Genomic DNA, 19,821 nt, shown 5'->3' on the forward strand with positions numbered 1-19,821 from the left:
AAAGCAGCCCCTTACATAGTGAATGTTTTCTTAAACCAAAATCTCAATGACAAGAATTAAGGTGTGTGGTGGGGAGACTGGAATTATACAGGGTGGTTTCTGGGGTGGTGGTGGTAGGTGGGACTTGGGAATTAAAGACTTAGCCCAACATTCTTGAGCATACAAGGGGTGGCAAAGGCAGCCAGGTGATTTCCTTTCATATACAACAAATAACCCTTGAACAGGCCTCTCACTGTAATATTAGTGCACGGAAACAAACCCCTTGCTGTTACCCTTCCCAGTGACACAAGAAAGGGTAGAAAGCAACGCCAAAAAGGCAAAGGAACAAACACAGACACTATTGTTTGTACCTAAGCTTGAAGGTGAAACTATATGCTGACAATAATAAAACACACCACCAAGAAATGAAACAAACTTACCTTTGATATAATGGTTTTCTGCTGCTTAGAAATTAGTATCGCCTTTACAAAGGGTTGATTGCACAGCTGGTACACTTGGTTGCACCACCCAAGACAGCTAACAAACATTTTTTCTTTCCTTTTTCACCTACAGCTCAGTGGCAACAGCCAGCTCAGACAACCAAGCCAAAGAAGGTGCGGCCCTCAACCAGCCGATATGCTGCACTGTGTGACCAAGGACTAGATATCAAAGCAGCTTTCCAGCCTGAAGCAAACCCCGTCCACCTGACAATGCAATCTGGCTTGGTAGAGAGCGATGATCTGTAGATCCAGCTGCCGCTGCCATGATTTTCTTTCAAAGCAGAAACACTGAAAGCCATTGCCTTGACCAATGATACTCCTATGTCACTTTATGCAAAGGCAGACACCTTCAAGTACAAAAGATAAAGACAAACACAATAACCATATATTGCTTATTCATTATACCAAATTAGGATAATAGATAGATTATTAATAGAAATGTACACATTGCACAACAAATCACATTCACCAGTTCCTTATACCTAAGTTGCTTCAGCTCTTACAAATAACCCTTTTCATAAAGGCCAAAATACATCAGAGAGACAGGTTTTTTTCAGAAGAGAACACTATTTATCACTACGTGCCTTCATAAGCAGGAAGTAGATGCTATACAATTTTAATGGTGCAAGATGTTTTGTTTGAGACCATTAGATCACAAAGAAAATTAGAATGTATGGTTATCTATAGATCTGAAATGGCAATGCATTCTGATAGCTACAATGAACAAGTGCAATATTGTAAGAATAAAACAGGAAGGGACAAGGAAGAGAAATATAAGCAAGTGCTGTATCTCTGCCAACTGCTTTCTATTCTGCAATGGAAAAAATATCTTGCCTTAAATGCTGTTGGTATGGACAATTCTATAATATGACATTAACACCGTAATTTCAAATTCTTTTGTATTCTCCTTTTTGCCATCTAGGAGGAGGCTTACTTAAAACCATACAGCAAAGACAGTTTAAGCATAAGTAACTTAACCTCTTCAAGATAATGACAAAAAAGAGCTGACATGCAGTAACAGTCTACTCCAGACTATAAACATGGGTAACCAGACGGGGAAAAACCGCCGACAGTACGAACCACTGCAGGAAGTTCCTGTGAGGGCTGGGAGGGGGACAGGGCAAGAGGTTGAAACTCTCTGTGGATTTCCCGAAGACAGTCTGTAACCTCGTGATACTGCCATTCAAGAATCTGAAATTCTAAGGTGAGCTGAGAACTAGAGAGCGTATGTATGGGACATTTCGTCTGTTTAAAGCTTGTGTAATGTGTATGAGGATTAGAAATGTACAGTAAGTGAAAAATAGGTTGGGACTGCAATATGAATTTAAATGACAAGTATACACCACAGGTGACAAGCTTGCAGATCTGAGGAAGTAGAAAACGAAGATGGACAAAAACAACATTCAATTTGCGCTTTTTTTTTCTTCTTCTTAACATAGTATATGTGTCTGGTAGATTTTATTTTTTCTTCTGTCAACTGTAGGCAAATGACAGCTCTTTTAATGGGTTGAGTCTGTGCAATGCAGATCAAAAGCCTGAAGGCTAATTTCAGAATGCCAGGCAAATCCACATCCAACTGGAGCCCCACCTAAGTCAGTTCTGACTGGGTAGTTTTAAATTAGAACCAACTGAATTTCAGAAGGGAGGGCGGGAGGGAGGGCAGGAGGGAGGGAGGGATGGAAGAATTACTAGGCCTGACAAGAAAAATGAGCATTTGATGGTACGAGCTACGATACTTTGCTATGAAAAGAAAAACACTGTATTCCTTATATGAAGCACATATATGGTATCTTTCATTATTTATAATAAAAGTGTTGAAATCTTTTATCTCAGTTCAGTTATTCAGAAGTCCTGTACTTAGGGTTTGGGTTTTTTTAATTTTGTAATTGTGTACACCATATATTGCATTACTGCTATACGTGTATTGCTTTGTAAGTACACAAAGTTTGTTTTGTTTTTTTTAGTGACTAATAAACTTTAGCACATAAGGTAGTACTATTCTGATGCAGGATATGACCAGTATGGGGATTGTTAATCTACATTAACGTCATAGTCTGTCATCTGGGAATAATTCGATTCTATTCTAGAAAAAAGTATGTCATATCATTTGCCAAATTTTTCTTGACTGTGACATGCTAATTTACTTTTTTTTGTTTAGCTTCACTAGCATTATTTTGCCACCTTTTATTTGTATTTATAAAAAAATGTATTATCATTACTTTGGATTGTTGTGCTGATATCATGTGGGTTTAACATCAATAAATATTACACAAATAGAAAGTTTTCCTTCTGGTAAAGACTATTAACTGTTTCAGTAGAAGCATGCAAATGTAAGATTTAGAAATTTTGAATGTTATGAATACAGATGAAATGAGGGCTAGATGCAGTATGTAAAAATGAGTAGAATTTATGAGAATATTCTGCTTGTGACCGGGAACCTTTATACAAAACAGAGGTACATGACCCATGAATTCTGAGAAACATTTGGCAAATAAAAGTACTTGAAGATGCTTTTTTTTTTTAATACATTAGAAAACATGCAGGTCTATTTTGTGTGTCTAGTAATTGTAATCACTTACAACTGATTCTAAGTAAAGGGCATGGTCCAAGTGCTGTTAAATTCATTTACGAACAGTCAGCTAACAAAGCAATATCAAAATTTTAAAAATAAAATGTTAATATTTGCTTGTAAAATCCTGAATATTAACTAGCTTCTCCTTTCCCTTCTGTGCAAAGCTACCAGGAAAGATGCAAGATGATTTTTTTCCTTTAGGTTTACATTTCAAGCATTGATCACTACAAACAGACTTATCTAGGCAATTAAGTGAGTACTGACATTAATGGTGATGCTGCAGCTGCAGTCAATGGAGTTCTGTCTGTTTACAGTCAATCTGTCTTTGGCTTAGAGACTGAAAAACTGAGACTGCGCTTGTGAACTGGTTTTAGATGAGGTCATCATCACTTTTTGCCTCTGTATATATGTACAGACACACACTTAAGTAGTAAATCACATCTCTAAGCAGCGAAGTTGTTTTCATGAAAACATTCAGCTGTGCTGTTACTTAGTTACAGGGACTGTTTGGGTTTACAAATTCAGAGATAGAAGCATGGCACAAGAAAACGACATACTTTTCAAGCCAAAAATCTGCAATTCTTGGAAGCATCAAGCTAACTTCCAGAAGTTTAATCTCCCTCCACATACCCCAAAGATAGATAGTATGACCTGAAAGTGTACTTTTATCATTTCATAAGACTAAAAAAAAAGAAGTCCTAACTGTTTGCAAGCATTCAGGTTTAGCTATGGGAAGACTTCAAAATATTTAGGAAGCTGATCAGTCCAACTGTATTCAAAGCAATCAAAGAGTCAATGCAGCTACATTCAGGATGATGACAGAAACCTCTGCCAAGAGCACCAACACTGAGGTGCAAAATTCCATATGCATGAATTTTTTTCCAGCTGGTGGTGCATCTTACCGCACAATGCCTTTATCCTGCAGCTTCATGACAACAGCAACAATTAGTTAACATACATACACAATTTTTTTTTCCATCACAGCCAACCAGGGGCTGGAGATCAAAAACCAAACCATAGTCCAGTTTGAAACCCTAGCTTATAAGTCAGTGGTTCTTTCTGTAGGGCCACTTTCAAAGACCACTGCAATTCACTTATTTTGTATGCTAATAAACGCCTTGATTCCTCACATATGGACCACTACATCCTTATCTCTGCAAGCAGCCCAAAAGGCTTTAATATGTAAGCACTTCATGAGATCATATTATCCATCATGATGCTGAGAGGATCAGCTGCACACTCTGGCTGTATGACCCAGCTGCGAAATCCACACTGCATAGTATAGATGGATTAAAGCATGGACTGGAAACGTCTGCTCAGATGATGCACGTTGACAACAGCCCTGATTGACTGCCTCACAACCCAGCTGTACATGGAAGGGGTAGAATTTGCTGACACTCACCTTGTTCTTCTGAACCGGCTAAATGAAGAAGCCCTCCCCCTGCACAGCTTATGTGTTTGAACAGAACCAGGCACACAAAGGCAGATGAAAACACAGCTCCTGCCCCAAGAACTTTACAAACTACTGCAGACAGCACCCAGTATTCTTTGTGTCTTAAAGCCTGCGACTCTCAATCAGAATTAAGCCACAATTTGCATCACGTTACAGAAGTGATTAATACATAACATAAGCTCATACTGCACTGGATCTCCAATAAAAATGTCAGCATTTGGAACATAATGCTCGAGTCCCACTTAGAGCAAAAAAAGCCAGACTACACGCAACAGTACCTGCCCAGCAATGATTTCAGCAGCTATACCAAAGAGGGAGACGAATGAACTTCTGTCCAACAACACCGGGAAGGAGATTTTTTTTTTTTTTTTCCTTATAGAACGACTGCATTGCAACAGGTAAACCCCAGGGAAGGGCCAAGTCTTGCAACCACTGTCACTTTCCAGTTCTGCAGTAACATAAATGCTCCAGAAACAGCTGCAGAGTAAGAAGAAAAAAAATAACAGCACATGGCCACTACTCCGACTGATTACATCATTTACAGCAGGAGCTCGACAACGCTCATCACATTGAATGGATTACTTTTGTGTTGTGTGGTTTGGTTTGTTTGTTTTTTTCCTGAAACTGTTCTGTTGAACACACAACTAAACACATTGTCAAGATTTTTTTTTTGCAGACTCTTGGCCCAGATATCGCAGAGTATTTCTACAAAGAACTGAGGGTACTAAAATACATTGCCAAGGAGAGGACCTTTCCAACCTACTGCAACGTGTGGAAAATACCTAGTAAGGCAAGATTTCCCATACAACAGGCAACACACCTCTCTATTCTACTGTAGAGTAAGAACTAGTGGATTCAGGAGATGCCTTTTAGCTGCAGTTTGTCTGGGCAAGTATCATTTGTAGAGAAGAACTTATCTAAAAGAAAAACCTGTTTTACCACACAATCCTATAGTATAATGCACAATTCTGTTTCTTATATACATACGTATATACTTATAACCATATTGTCACTTTCTCCTGCAACACTTCAGAATCAGATTCACTGCTCATTTTTGTAATAAGTGGTTAATCTACAATAGAAGTTTTACCTTTCTTAAATTCTGTATTAACTTCAGCCATACAGTCTCTGATCATTCACTAATTCATGTTTAACAGTGTATAATAAATGAAAACCTAAGTTTGAATATAATTCTTCTATCAGCACAACTGTTAGTAAATCCAAAGATCTTGAATGATGTCATTTCAGGTATGGAGCAGCAGCAGCTTTCAAGAATTTCAGTTTGTAAAGTTCAAGATCTACTTTTTCTCTTAGGAAAAAAAAAAAGTGTAGCTACATAATGTAGATTTCCAAATCTAAACTAGACTGTTGTTTTCCCCTAAAAGTCTTGTATATGAAAAGCAACACAGTTACAAATCCTAATAGAAGAATGATGTAATTTTTAAGTTACTATTTTCAAGCTTTTCCTGAGCAGCAAATCCATTAAACAACCAACTTCATAAAAGCAGAACAAAGTTTTCATTTGTAATTATTAGTGTTTTCTTGCAACAAATAAAAATGTTTATAAGAAAAGGCACAGCTACTGCTCATAACTGTCATTCTAAAACAACTAATTTCAGGTCAGCCTACACATCCTAAAAGCAGAGACGGAGTGTTACAGTGTTTCCAAGCACTAATTCCGAGGACTAAGATGTCAGTGATCTGTCTTTGCTTGCCCAGGGTAAGTGGGATCCAAGCCTAAGGTGAAGCAAAAAAGAACATAGCTCCTTAAGTGAGGAAAAACACGTTGATGATCAGTGCACCTCCACTGCCCTCACTTCAGAGGTCAAGTTTGTCCTGGCTGCTTCTGGCACATGTCAAGTGTGCCAGGACTGAACTCCCAGTAAGTGCGGTTGAGCTCAGTGTGGAAGTCAGAGGAAGCTGACACAGCAGAGCATGAGTCAGCAGTTAATACAGCAAAAATATAGTTCCAATTTATAAAGGATAATACAGTAAGGGGAGCCCAAACAAGTTGTCCTTTTTAGAGGCAAAACTAGATTTATTACTTTGGCAATGCAAATGGGTAGCTCTTCAGAGACAGCTGTAGCTGAATATGTCTGAATAAACCATTTCTTAGGAATAAACTCACCTCACATATTAGTAATCTAGTATATTTGGTTCTCAACTAAATGGAAAGACACCACCTTAATTAATCAGTGAGAGATGCAGGCACATGACAAGCATTACTGTAAGACAGATCATTCAACATCAGGAAGAAAGTCATCATGGTGCCAAAAGAACCAAAGATTTTACAGAAAACTTCGTAAACAGCTTTGTGAAACCATACAGTAAATTAACCTTGCTAATCTAATATTTACAGATCGACTGAATACAGCTTCACTGCACAGCAGAAGGCTTAGCCTGACCTCCACTCTGGTGCACTGAAAATTATGTTGAACCACAGAACTACAGGTGCTCTCTGTTCTATACGCCATCCAACAAGAGTGCTACAAGAACCTGCAGAGAATGGATGCAGATCCAGTCTACCACTGGCAGAGCCATCTCACCATCAAAAATCAATGACATCCACACAAAACACATGCAATGACGATATGCAGGAAGCTTTCAGTAGAAGTCTACCACCTACCTGAAATGATAGGATAAAAGTTCACAGCAACAGCAGCAGGAAGTAAAACACCATAATCTAGAGCTTTTAACAGGTCTTCAACATAAAGGTGGGGATCTGTTTACAATACATCCTCCAACATATGTGCAACGTGTACTTTTAGTGCATTTAGCATTAGAAATACAGATCTGGGAGATCTGCAAATTAGATCTGCAAAACATCAAACTGTTTCACTCACACGCTTCAGCAAAACCACATAATCAGCTTGCATTTATACCTAAACAAATTGTTCAAAATAGCACACCAATTTCAAACCCAGTAACACAGTACACACACAAGGCCACCTCAGCAGAATCAGCCAGCAGTGTGGGAAAGAGGAGGTGACACCCACGTGGCTCCATCGGCTCAGACAGTGTTAGCTCAGTGGCATCTCCCCCCCAGCGCCGCTCCCATTGACATTATCCTGATTTGGGTATTGTGACACCACGTAAGATTTGCTGGGTTTTATTCGTGCGTTGTCTCAACATGTTTGACATCATCATACTCAAACTGGAAATTTGTTACTAGATCTCCAAGAAGCCCAAACAATTTCAGTTTTAAGAATTATGGCAGAAAGATGTTTTTTTATTTCAGAATGAGACTAAAATGATGAAGCACACCAAGAAAAAAAAAAAAGGAAGAAACAATAAAATTGGATCTGATGTATTTTTAAAAGTGTGAAAAAACCCCACAATTGTATGCTTCAGTGTTGTAATTTGTTCTACGACATGAACAAAAAATATCCAAGATCTTAACAGATATGAGATGTTAATACGAAAAATAAAAGCATAAAATACTAGAACTGTTGTGGTCATAGTCACACTGATGTCTGGCAAGGTACAGGTAGTATTTGTTACTAACTCAGCAGACATAACTACAGCAAAAAGGAGCACATGGTCTGAAACTGAACATAACCTGTGGGTGAAAATAAAACATAATCTGGGGCTCCAGCAGAGTTCTTAAAGAGCCAATGCTCTTTAAAGACTTCTCTCCACCACTACATTTGCCCTGTCTTTTCAAACACTGATTGATTACCTAAATTAAGTGGGTGCACCTGCTCTTGGAAATTTGTTTTCATTAGCTTTACTTAAACGAACTATACTAGGCTTTTAAGTCACATAATTGCAACAGGCAATACACATTTCAGTTTCATGCAATACACCCCTCACACTATGCGACACATCAAAGGAGGAAAATTCGCAATAGATAATCATTACAATATCACATTATTATCTACAGTTAAAATGTACAAAGAGAAGGCTGGCATTTAGATATCCACTTTCTACCCAAATTTCACTGAACTCAATATTGAAACCCTTTCCATCATGTCTTTTACATCCCCAAACAGCTCAGGATATATGGATTTGGATTTTACAAAACCAGTAACAGCAATGCCAGCTATCAACTTTGTATCTACACAGGCAACTTCATTTCCCTAAAACTACATAGATACACTAACCAAATAGTACCAATATAATAATGCCTTAGGATAGACTGCCCTCAGGAGGCCAAAATGAAAGCTCATCATGGGATATCACACATTAGCGCACTAACACAGCACACTTCACGTACACCTGTTAACATAAAAGAAAGCCTGCAAAAGCTGTTCTTTGTGATAGCTTCTACTTATAGCTGCAATATTAAAACAAAACAAAACCCATACACACAAACTCACAAATATTTTGTATGTCCCGCTAGAAACTTTTACTGATGATAATTGCAATTAGTGCCTCAAAAGTAGAACACTAACATAGTAGAGTTGACTACAGCAAGTTCCAAGTCACAAACACATTTCTTAAGAGGTAAGAAGGAAAAGTAAGGCTCTAATGGTACTTAACAGAAGATTATAGGAGAGTTTTAAGCAATATAACAGATGAGAACGCATCAGACGAATAAAAAGCACATGCTCTCTCCTCCACTAGGAAAGGGATCACAGAAACTTCGTATTTCTAGTAAGAGTGAACTGAAGTTTTCAAAATTCAATAAAAAAATCACAAGCCAAGCACGTGGTCCTACTCAAGAACACCCACATGCAAAAAAACCTCCAAAACATTTATAGATAGCTCGCCATAAAATGCCAGCAGCACAAGATGTAAAACCCCGATGTCTATTTTCCATCAATGACAGTGACATAACAGGCATACCAAAATATGATGGAAGCAAAAGAAGTAAGCAAGACATTGACACAAAATACATAAGAAAGTCATCAGACTAGATATCAGCATATTAACTCATCAAATAAAATAATATGGATTGAATTTCCAGGCCAAATAAGGTAAACTTTATATTATTACCAACACAATATTATTACCAACACAATTGAGATGATGGCAGTACCTATGTCATCTAAAGACTATAAGGCCAGTAATGTAAACATGATGAAAGACAAATTATCAGCAGGTTGGATAAATGTCACACTGAAGATGGCAAGATCACATTTTTTTTAATATATTGTTTTCATGCAGCCAGCCAGGGACACTCAGCTCTGTTTGCGGGCCCCATGAGTGAAAATGATATTTTCAAAGACCAGCTTTGTGATGGTAACATTTACTTCTGTGACAATATTGACCCAGTTTATTAATAAAGACCATTACTGCAGACTTCCATAAAAAAATAAGCAACATAAAATAAGGAGGTCTACAAATTCAAGAGCAACACAGCAAGCAGAGGGTTGTTAGAATGTCTCATCAAATGTAAGAACTTGCAGGCCTCAACCAGAGCTATCATATGGCAGATTCAAACATACCAATCACAAACTGCTGGAGATACAGGAGTCTTCTAAGGGGACACCACCACACACTTGATCTGCTACCTACCCTACGCACTCACTGCTTCCACTGTCTGAGAGATCACACCTGGACAGACAGAACCCTGACAGACATTACTTCTTAAAGAGTAGATGTATACAGTAAAAGCTGAAATGCATTACAATTTTTAACTAGTTTTCAGTTTGAATATACCTGTTTTAAGAAAAGTGGAAACTAGGTCTTTTTAAAAGATCACTTTAAGGCTACCAACACTTTAGTCTAGCTCTATTTCAACAGCATAAATAAAAACATAGTATGTATTGCAATATTTTTAAAAAACTGATTAGCAGCATACTGAGATTCTTCTGAGGGTGTTATTCCAGGCTTTAACCACAAATATAAACTAAAAATGTCATTGCTAATAACTTATTTCACAGTTCCCTTACCCAATAAAACAAGGGATAACAATAATGAGGGTCAGAACTCACTACAAGGAAATTATTTTTAGTCTCTTAAGTTTGGGTTTTGGTCAAGATATGTCACACAGGCTTTGCCTGTAAAATACTAAGGACAGGTATGGGCAGAGCCAAGTTACTGGCATATTATTACTTGACTATTAAAAATGGGAGTACCAGCTGTCCTTCCTCACCTTTGATGCCCTCAGAAAAAACATCATCTGTCAATTCTCTGGCCAACTCTTCCTATCAAAGAGAAACATAATCAGTAATTATATTTTTGGTGCAAAGACACATAGGACACATAACTTTTCACCTCTCTATAAAGACATAACAGTAAGATAAGGTCTCCCAAAAGGACTACTTTTAGTGGTATCTTGTATTCCAGAGTAACACAGCCAACCGTAAAACTTATGAATATACAACCGCTCCTGGTATTATTTCTCAATATGTACCTGTGAGAAGCTTGAACATGCACCATTTCCTGGCACAAAGACAAAATTTCTCAGCTGCACAAATGAAGAAAATCTCAGATTTTAAAGACTCAAAGTTATCACCAGTGAGATCTCTTCTTTCTGTACTTTGGTTTGTGCCAAGACGGGAAGTAATTTCAAAAGCTGAATCAACATCTGGATCATGATGCAATAAGCACTGAAGCTAACAAGTGAAGGTCCTAAACCACATTAATAGTTTTCTTCAGAGATGACAGAAACATCAATTGCCAAAGTTACTTGATCTCAATAGAAAAGCCTGAGGTCATTTTTTTTATTATTTTTTCAGCAAGAGAAGAACACTTAGGATCATTTACAGTTGAATAATTACTGTGCTTCAAAAGCTGCTTTGAATAAAATAAATGACTATTTTATTGACTATACATACATATTAAAAAGCATCAACATAACATAGTTGAACTGAGCAGTCAAGAAGATATACAGCAATACACATTGGTTTCACATTCTGGAAATCAGACATGTTTTTTAAACATCTGCTGAGCCAGTGAAAAGTCTTTTATGTGGTGCTGTTCACCAGAATATTATAAAATTAGCAACCCCGATGAACAACAGTCCTTCAATATATACAAGCAAGTGCTACTGGATTAAATGAGTGCTGTAAATAGATTCGATAATGGAACTGAGGACATTTTGTCTTTATAAAAATACATGGCATATAATTAAATCTCCTAAAGGCATTTCATGTACACAGAAGGTACAGAAGCTTCCAGCTTTGTAGTGTTAGCTACAAACAAAAACCAAAGGAAACTCCTTGCCACTTCATTGGGACTAACTGATAAGAATAAAAAATTACAGACTTTGCAATCTTCACCCTACATGAAAAAACCTGATGCAATCATACCTGCCAACCAATAACCATGCCTCTGCAATTTATTAACCTTTGTGTAACACGATCATAAATGAATGAGCATAAATCAAATAAAATCTCCACTCTATCCCAAATTAGAAAACATGACTTCATAAAAATATAGTGCTTTAAAAATGCATCAGCATGTTTGAAACCATCACTATACCAAAATCAGGTCTTTTTCAAGTTGTTACATGCACAGACTTCATAATACCAAAAGGACTTTTTCAGGTAGCTAAACATATGCCCTGGAACCCACTGCTGCTGAATATCTCCTCTGTCTAAGGAACATCAAGTCAATTACATACATCAATCGTCAACTAATATCCACATACCCTCCCTTTAATTATTATATATTTATACATTACCATCATGACATTTGAGTAGGTACTTATTCAAGGTAGCGTTTAACTCAGAAGCTGCAAGCCTCCATCTACAATTAGAGTACTCCCTGTAACATAAGGAGACTCTAGAAGAAAAACAACAGCATGTGCAACTTCATGAGGCTCTCCAAACCTTCCAAGAAGAATTGCTTTCTTCAACTGATCTTCTTCCAAATGAGCAGTCATCTCTGTGTGAATAAAGCCTAAGAGAGGAGAGATATTCGAGGAGTTACCCAACCTTCAGCTAAATTTCTCAAGCGGCTTTTCCCTGGAAGCCTCCAAAGTGAAATTTACTACAGGATTCATCACCAGCTACCATTCTTCAAAGTCTAAGTCAGTCCACACCATTTTCTAGCCAAGAACAAACTTTTACCTAACCAATAAAATGTCTCCCATTTTGGAAGCACTGACGTAATCATAAAAAAGGTAGAGAGCTGTAGAGGGCTATGAAGAAAAAAAAAGTTAACTCTAAAATTGGGCCCCAAAACCATATTTAGTATTGTTTTTCTGAAAGACAAAATACAGTCATTTCACCAAAACATTCTCAATAAAAATATGGGTATAAAATCTCTGGCAAGAAACCCCTACAGTGTTTCCATTATAGTTTAGTACTTATGACAGCACTTACACCATTTCTATTAGAGCACTCATTTGAAGAATACTTCTTGACAATTTTGAAGGATATTCCTTTACAATTTTCAGTTAGCTCAGATTCAGTTTTCCCACTGCTGCACTTCTCTTCACATAAGCTGTAGCTTCATAAAGAGCTGATCTTATCTGTTTTCTATCTGCCACCAAGAAGAGAAAGTCTCAGTTTTGCTTTCTACGGTACAGCTGTGCCCCTTTATTGGACCCTTCAGAGAACTGCTCAACTTACTAACAATAAAAGTATTTTTCCTGCTGAACTGGTTCATGTAGAGGTCTGACAAGCATCAGAGCTAGCACAAGGTGAGCAGCAGAGTACACAGCTATGAGCAGAAAAATCAGAAAAAGACAGAAGGATTTTTCTTAGGGGTGGCAGTTTGCTTGGACTAGATGATCTGGTGAAACCACAGCCTTGTCCTCACAGAACTTTCTTTCCAGAGTCTCCCTTCTATCTACAGTAGACAGGGAGAGACAGAGACACTTTCATGCCAGCTTCTTGTGGTCTTTCATGTTTCACTAATAAAAAGTAAGCATTCTATAGCAGGAGACAAGGGTGGCTGTCTGTATATAATTAGTTCTAATCCTTCCAGGTGCAAGGACAGCAAGCTTTGAAGGAGGAACAAAGAAAAAAAATATTATTATGTAATAATGGATAGAGGAACAGGTAGACACACTCTTCCAAGTTTCTCAGCATTCCCTTAAAAAGACTGAAGGTTTTGTAAACTACTGCATTTAAACGGGGGAGGAGGGGGGAGGGGGGGAACAAAAACAAATAAACAAACCGTTAACTTACAAAAGTCAAAGAAAATAATATCAATTTATCTTAAGTTACTTTCAGAGTACAGCAAATATCCAGCAGTCTTGATGGTCATGTATTGCAACAGTCAAGGATGTTAGGAGCTTTCGAAAAACTAACCTGGAGCAACCACGTTGACTCGAATTTGCTTTTTTGCAACTTCTTTAGCAAGAGAGCGTGAAAATCCAACTAATCCTGCTTTGGTAGCACTGTAGACACTTTGACCAGAGTTGCCTTTAAGTCCTACAATACTTCCTAAAATAAACATCAAAGAGAATACAAGATTAAATTACTAATTTGAAACCTTGTACTAGCTTTATCATTTTAGTTTTAAATTTGGAATGGAAAATGATATTACAAGAAAACGAATTCAAAGTATATCACTAAATGTACTTTGTAGCTTACTGCTGGGGTAAGTAAATTCCTCAATTATCTGTGATTTTTGTGGAATCCATATATCTATGTTGACCAACAGGCACCAGGAGGGTAAAATTAAGAGCTTTCTAAAAAAATATCCTCATACACACACACACACAAAATCAATTGTACCTATTTGATTCTCAGTTAACAACTAGGAGCTGGTAGATTTAGCTATTGGAAGAGCCGATGTAGAATGGTAAAACTATTTTTTCAATAAAATATAACATCTGGGGTGTTTATTACTTAAACAAGCTGGTTTTACATTTAGAAGTTGCTGAAATTGCACAAAAGAATAACAGTTCATAAAGAAATGCTAAGTATAGAATATCTAAATACAAAGAAAATAGTCAATTTTAACAAGTAACATTTCAACATGTTACACCTGCTAAACCTTTCTGGAAAACTAGTACTTAGAATTCCACTGGATTAGACAAGCAACTTACCTATATTGACAATAGCACCTCCCTGCTGTTGCATCATGCTTTTTACAGCAGCTTTGCATGTCAACATTGTTCCCAAAAGGTTAGTGTGAATCTGGGCTACCATATCTTCAGTTTTGGTTCTCAGTAACAAACCATCCCTGATGAACAGACAAAAAAACCCCAAAAGAACTCACTGAACAACCCCAATGATCACATTTACTCATAATAAAACATGACTGATGAATGGAATACTAATGGTGATTTATACAGTTCTACACATTCCAGTGTTAAAAATGATGACATTGCAAGGATGACACATAGCAAGAAAAAAAGTCAGCTATGCTTTTGACAACAAAGCCTCCTTTGCAAAATGGTATCAAACTTTGGTTTGGACCATTTCAGAGGGAAAAAGTGGAAGGAACAGGAGTACAAGGGGAACTCATAAACTCAGAATACAGAAATTACAGTGAAAACTGTATCATATGTTAGAATTTTGCTGTCATCAGGAACAAAATATTGGTGAGTGCTTAATACTGTTTTCAGACGTACTCATTTACAATACTCTTACTAAATGCAAAGGCCCTTAGCACCTTACAATAAGATGCTGTCATCTAGAATTACGTATCATCTTGTAACAAATAACCAACCTGTTGATTCCAGCTGCATTAACCAAGTAGTTAATAGGACCTAAATTCTTCTGCATCTCCGCAAAAGTATTCTGGACTTCTTGTTCGTTGGATACATCGCAACTAAGTGCCAGATGTCCTGCTGTATTGAAACAAAGACACATCATAATAACAGTAAAAGATTGTATACCATTCATAAACATTCTTTAGGATTTATCAACTCAATTGCAGAAGCAGATGCTTAACTAGTTACAACCTGAAGAACCCATTTAATTCCCAGATAATTAAATAAGGACAATTTTCAAGTATTGTATTGATTAGTTATGTGACAATTTCTTCATTTAGTCTTCTGGTCTTTTGAGATCAGAAGTTCAGCATGAGCAGACTGGTCTCAGTTCTGGCTTGTTCAGAGCCAAGGATGACTCAATTCACACCATCTCCCTGTTGCGACCTTGAACAATTCCTTTCATCTTACAATTCATATCTTGCAGATAGAATTGGTAACATACTTTACTTAACTTTCCCAAAGAATATTGTGACAACAAAAGTGTACCGATACAGCTTTTATTTCAAATTTCTCACTCTTTATTTTCATTTTCATCTATTTAAACAATGAGGTTTATTTAATCATTTACTACTTCCATAAGTTACCTAAGCACTGGACAGTGAAGAAATAACTGCAAAGCAGAATACATACCACCAAGATTCCGTGCAGTATTCTGGGCTATTTCCAGATTTCTAGCAATAATTGCCAGGCGGCAGCCTTTCTCTGCCAGTAATTCTGCAACAGCTTTTCCTATGCCTCGGGATCCTCCAAAAATGGCGCAAACCTTGTCCATCTTCAAAAACAATTCACAAATTGCAAATGAACAATGAATGTCAGGTCCACTATAGCAAGAGAATAACAACTGCTCTTGTCAACATCACGGCCCTTAATAGTTTGTAGCATTTTGTAATATCAGATTATAGAACTACTGATGTGTCAATTTTTTATTCACCAAGAAATAAATACTTGAATTAGACACCACTTGTACAAATCTAAGTTATTTCTTAACTGTTTCTGAACTAGCAAAAAACTTATGCATGTAATCTACCATTTCAATACTAGTATTCTGATAACTCCTATTCAGTTGAGTTGTATATATCTAAAGGCTATAATGTATTGTTCAGCTGCTTATTCAAAGACAAGGTAGTAGTCATACTGTTCTTGCCACCACTATTATTGTACTAAAGTTATTTAGACTGAAGGTCTCACTCCATACTAAGCATCTGTGTTGGACATCTATGCTGCAAACATCACTGAGCATGATTTGATACTACTGTATTTACACTTAATAGTAAGTTACACTCACAATACCATGTTTTACCAGGGGTTTTTGGTTTCTGCTTTGCAGGGAAAACAAACAAACAAACAAACAAACAAAACAACCCAAAACCAACCAAACAAACAAAAAAACCTTTTTGAGATGTGAAATTATTCTGAAGTCGCTAGCTAAGACATTTAGTAAGGAGTATAAAAATAAAGTACTTCCATAGAATGACCTTTTATTCTGCAACCTCGAGAAACCAATCAGCTGGTTTGGGATTTCCTGAAGAGCCAGAGGCAGAATCCAAGCAATAGTAATGAACCTCTTTTCCATATATTTTAATAAATCCTTTTAAAATTCAATTATACTTCGTCTTTATAACATCCTAAGGCAACAAGTTTTATCATTTGTGGAAAAGTACTTCCTTTTGTTCTTGATTTGCCTTCTAATTAGATAATACCATGCGTTTCTCCTCGTATCTTCCCCTGACTGGTTGTAACTTCAGAGACTATTTTTCTGGATTTTACCTTCCTCCTATATCCTCCTTGAGGTCTATTTAGTTACTCTTCTATGTATAGAAGCCATGCTGTATCTCACTAAAGACAATTCTGCCACCCTACCCTTTGCCTTACCTAGGTCTATTATACCCTTTTTGATGTGGGATAACCAGAAGAGCAGTGGAAAAATTATTTTGTTCTTCCATGACAGGGCCTGAAAGAGTAGAGGGTCCTTTTCTGTCCCAAAGTAAGCACAAGTGCTTGAAATCAACGCACGTGTCTGCTTCTACTGGCAAGTTGAAATCAGCTTCCTAGGAGCAGGAAGACAATACTTGCATCTCAGGTGGCAGCCCTTTCAGCAGAATATGTGCAAAAAGACATCTTGCATGAAGGCAATTCCTTAGCGATAAAAATGGGCACCACTGCCTCACCAGAAAAAAATAATCTTTTGGGTAGTCTTCATTGGGGTAGCTAGACTGCAAGAGTTGAATCAAGAGGTCTTGCACTCCAGCAACTACAGTCCTTACTGTCTTAGCAGACTAAAGACATAACCAAACAAGCCACCCATACTTTGTTGACACATTTTTTTTGTTATAAACAAAGTCTCAGTCTGCCTTCTCCATCATGACTTTCTTTTACAGAATTACTACAATGACTCTGAAGTTTTTGCCTATTTGTTGCAACAACGTTGTGCTAGGATTTCCTCCTTCATAGTTTGGTCTTACCAGCACTGAGCATACCTACTCTCTTATTTTTAATTGAAACATGGAATGATATAGATGAGGAGGGCTCTCTGGAAGTCATTTTGTCTAACTCCTCCACCCCTGGGCAATGCCAAGTGAACCATGTTATGCTGTTTATAAATACTGTCAGACCTACATAGATTTTCCAAATAATTCTGAACATGCTTAGCTACACCAGACCCAAAAAACTGCCTGTGGGAAATTTCTTTAAAACATATCATACTGCCCTTCCTGGTCTCTTTGAGAAGAGAAAAAAAATCTTGCTGATTTTCACAGGATCACAGAATGGTTGGGGTTTGAAGGAAACTCTGGAGATAATCTAGCCGAGGGGTGTCAAACTCCTTTTAGGACTGTATAAATGTAGGAGTAGTTACCGTAGTTACATTTATACAGTGCTAAAATTGCATTGGGCCCTTTGAAGGCAACCACGAGGCTGGTGTGGTCCCCCAGTGAAAATGAGTTTGATACCCCTGAGTCCAACCCCCCTGCTAAAGCAGGTTCACCCCGAGCACAGGAATGCGTCCAGGCAGGCTTTGAATGTCTGCAGAGGAGGAGACTCCACAGCCCCTCTGGACAGTCATTTTACCATACTCTGGAAGAACAGCAAAAGCTCCTTGTGCATTAACCAAGTGTTTACAGGAGGAGCGTAAGGCCTGCTTCCAACAATGTGTGGTTTAGCAAAAAAGAGCCATACAGGTTCTTTAAAGTTGTGACTTGAGAGAAAAATACTGCAGCGGAATAACAACCTTATGGTCAATAAGGAATAATAGCCTCTGGTCAAATAAATGTAGGGAAGAACAAGTATCTTTTGAGCAACAGGTTCCACTAGGTTCCCACACAGCACACACAGGCGCCTGTACCACCTTTGTCCTCTACCACCCTTCTCTTCTTTCGGAACGAGCTATTTAACCCGTGACCCTGGGCCCGCTGAGGACACCTCTCAGCAAACGCCACTGGGGACCCGCCAGCCAGCCGGGCCGCCCCTCGCCCCTAGCCCGCGCTGACCCTCAGGACACCGCCCCCGGCCCCGCCCTCGCGGGCAACCCCTCCTCTCCTCTTGGCAAACCTATTCCCCCACCCCCCCCTCCGCTTTTCTGGGTTCCCACCAACCTCCTCCGACCGCGGCGGCACCTCTGTCCCTCCCGGCCCCGTTCCCGCCTGCAGCCGCCGCGCGCTCCGCCAGGGCCAACCGCCCGGCCCACAGACCCCCCGCCCGCCGCCAGGGGGCGGCCGCGCCCGCGCGGAGCGAGGCCCCGCGCGGCCGGGCCTGGGGGCAGGAGCCGCCGGCCGCCGGTGGCCACGGGGACGCCGCGGGGCCCCGCGCTCACCCTGCGTCTCCTCCTCGGGGGCGGGGCGGCGCGGAGGGACGGAGGGAGGGAAGGGGAGAGGCAGGGCCTGGCGGCGGGGCGCCCCAGCGCCGCCCCCGACCCGACGGACGGGCTCAAGGTGGAGCCCTCGGCACGGCCAGCGGGGCGCGGCGCCGGCTGGGAGCCCGCCCGCCCCCCGCGGGGCACGCCGGGACGTGACGGGACGCGCAGGCCCCGCGCGGCGGCCGTGCCGCGGTGGCAGGGACGGCGTTTCCACCCCTTGCCCGCCCCGGCCCCTCAGGCCCTGAGCCGAGCGCGGGCTGCGCTTCCCGCCGTCCCCAACACGGAGAGAGTGATAAAAAAACGACTTTTACGTGTATTTCAATTTACCTTCTGTTTTCTGAGCAGCTTGCTTTGCTTTCCTCACATAGAATCACAGAATGTTTGGGATTGGAAGGGACCTTGGAAAGATCATCTAGTCCAATCCCCCTGCCGGAGCAAGAACGCCTACGTTAGGCTACACAGGAAGGTGTCCAGGCGGGTTTTGAGTATCTCCAGAGTAGGAGACTCCACAACCCCCCTGGGCAGCCTGTTCCAGTGCTCTGTCACCCTCACTGAGAAGTTTCTTCTCAAATGTAAGTGGAACCTCTTGTGTTCCAGTTTGAACCCATTACCCCTTGTCCTACCGTTGGTTGTCACCGAGAAGAGCCCGGCTCCACCCTCGTGACACTCACTCTTTACATATTTATAAACAGTAATGAGGTCGCCCCAGTCTCTTCCAAGCTGAAGAGACCCAGCTCCTTCAGCCTTTCCTCATATACACACCTCCTTTCTCCTCAGAGCCCACATACGGGCAAGCCTGTCTGCTTGCCTTTTACACTTCACAGTTTTGAACTCCATTTTACACCCAGCCATCCAGACAACACCCGTCTAAGCCACTTGTACCATGCTTTATGTTTGGCACCA

At 39.5% G+C, this 19,821-nt stretch overlaps 2 protein-coding genes across 8 annotated transcripts in view; one reads left to right on the forward strand and one right to left on the reverse strand.

Moving 5' to 3' along the window:
- PALLD (palladin, cytoskeletal associated protein) overlaps positions 1–2,762 on the forward strand; it is a gene marked incomplete at its 5' end in the record, with an annotated part of 199,488 nt that extends 196,726 nt beyond the window's left edge. For all 3 annotated transcript variants that reach the window (XM_082051712.1, XM_082051713.1, XM_082051714.1), the window contains one exon: positions 553–2,762. In XM_082051712.1, coding sequence (XP_081907838.1) covers positions 553–725 — 173 coding nt within the window. In that variant the 3' untranslated portion in view covers positions 726–2,762. The remainder of the gene's footprint in view (positions 1–552) is intronic.
- CBR4 (carbonyl reductase 4) lies at positions 688–19,010 on the reverse strand. Of its 5 annotated transcripts, XR_014183960.1 has the most exons (9): positions 18,659–18,858; positions 15,699–15,840; positions 15,023–15,143; positions 14,397–14,533; positions 13,654–13,788; positions 12,226–12,295; positions 10,545–10,596; positions 4,783–4,981; positions 688–826 (listed from the first exon to the last, which is right to left on the reverse strand). XR_014183960.1 is itself a non-coding variant. In XM_082051721.1 (8 exons), exons 2-7 carry the CDS (start codon positions 15,838–15,840, stop codon positions 10,575–10,577), a joined length of 627 nt encoding a protein of 208 aa, XP_081907847.1. In that variant the 5' UTR covers positions 18,659–18,858; the 3' UTR covers positions 809–826; positions 10,545–10,574. The 5 variants fall into 5 exon arrangements, 4 of the variants coding, with proteins under 4 accessions (XP_081907847.1, XP_081907846.1, XP_081907845.1 ...); XM_082051721.1 differs by lacking the exon at positions 4,783–4,981 and having other exon boundaries at positions 809–826; XM_082051720.1 differs by lacking the exons at positions 688–826; positions 4,783–4,981 and having other exon boundaries at positions 9,402–10,596.
- Between the last annotated feature and the right edge of the window lie 811 nt (positions 19,011–19,821).

The sequence above is a fragment of the Streptopelia decaocto genome (genome assembly GCF_964273445.1).
Source record: "Streptopelia decaocto genome assembly, chromosome: 4".
In the NCBI taxonomy this organism is placed as follows: domain Eukaryota; kingdom Metazoa; phylum Chordata; class Aves; order Columbiformes; family Columbidae; genus Streptopelia; species Streptopelia decaocto.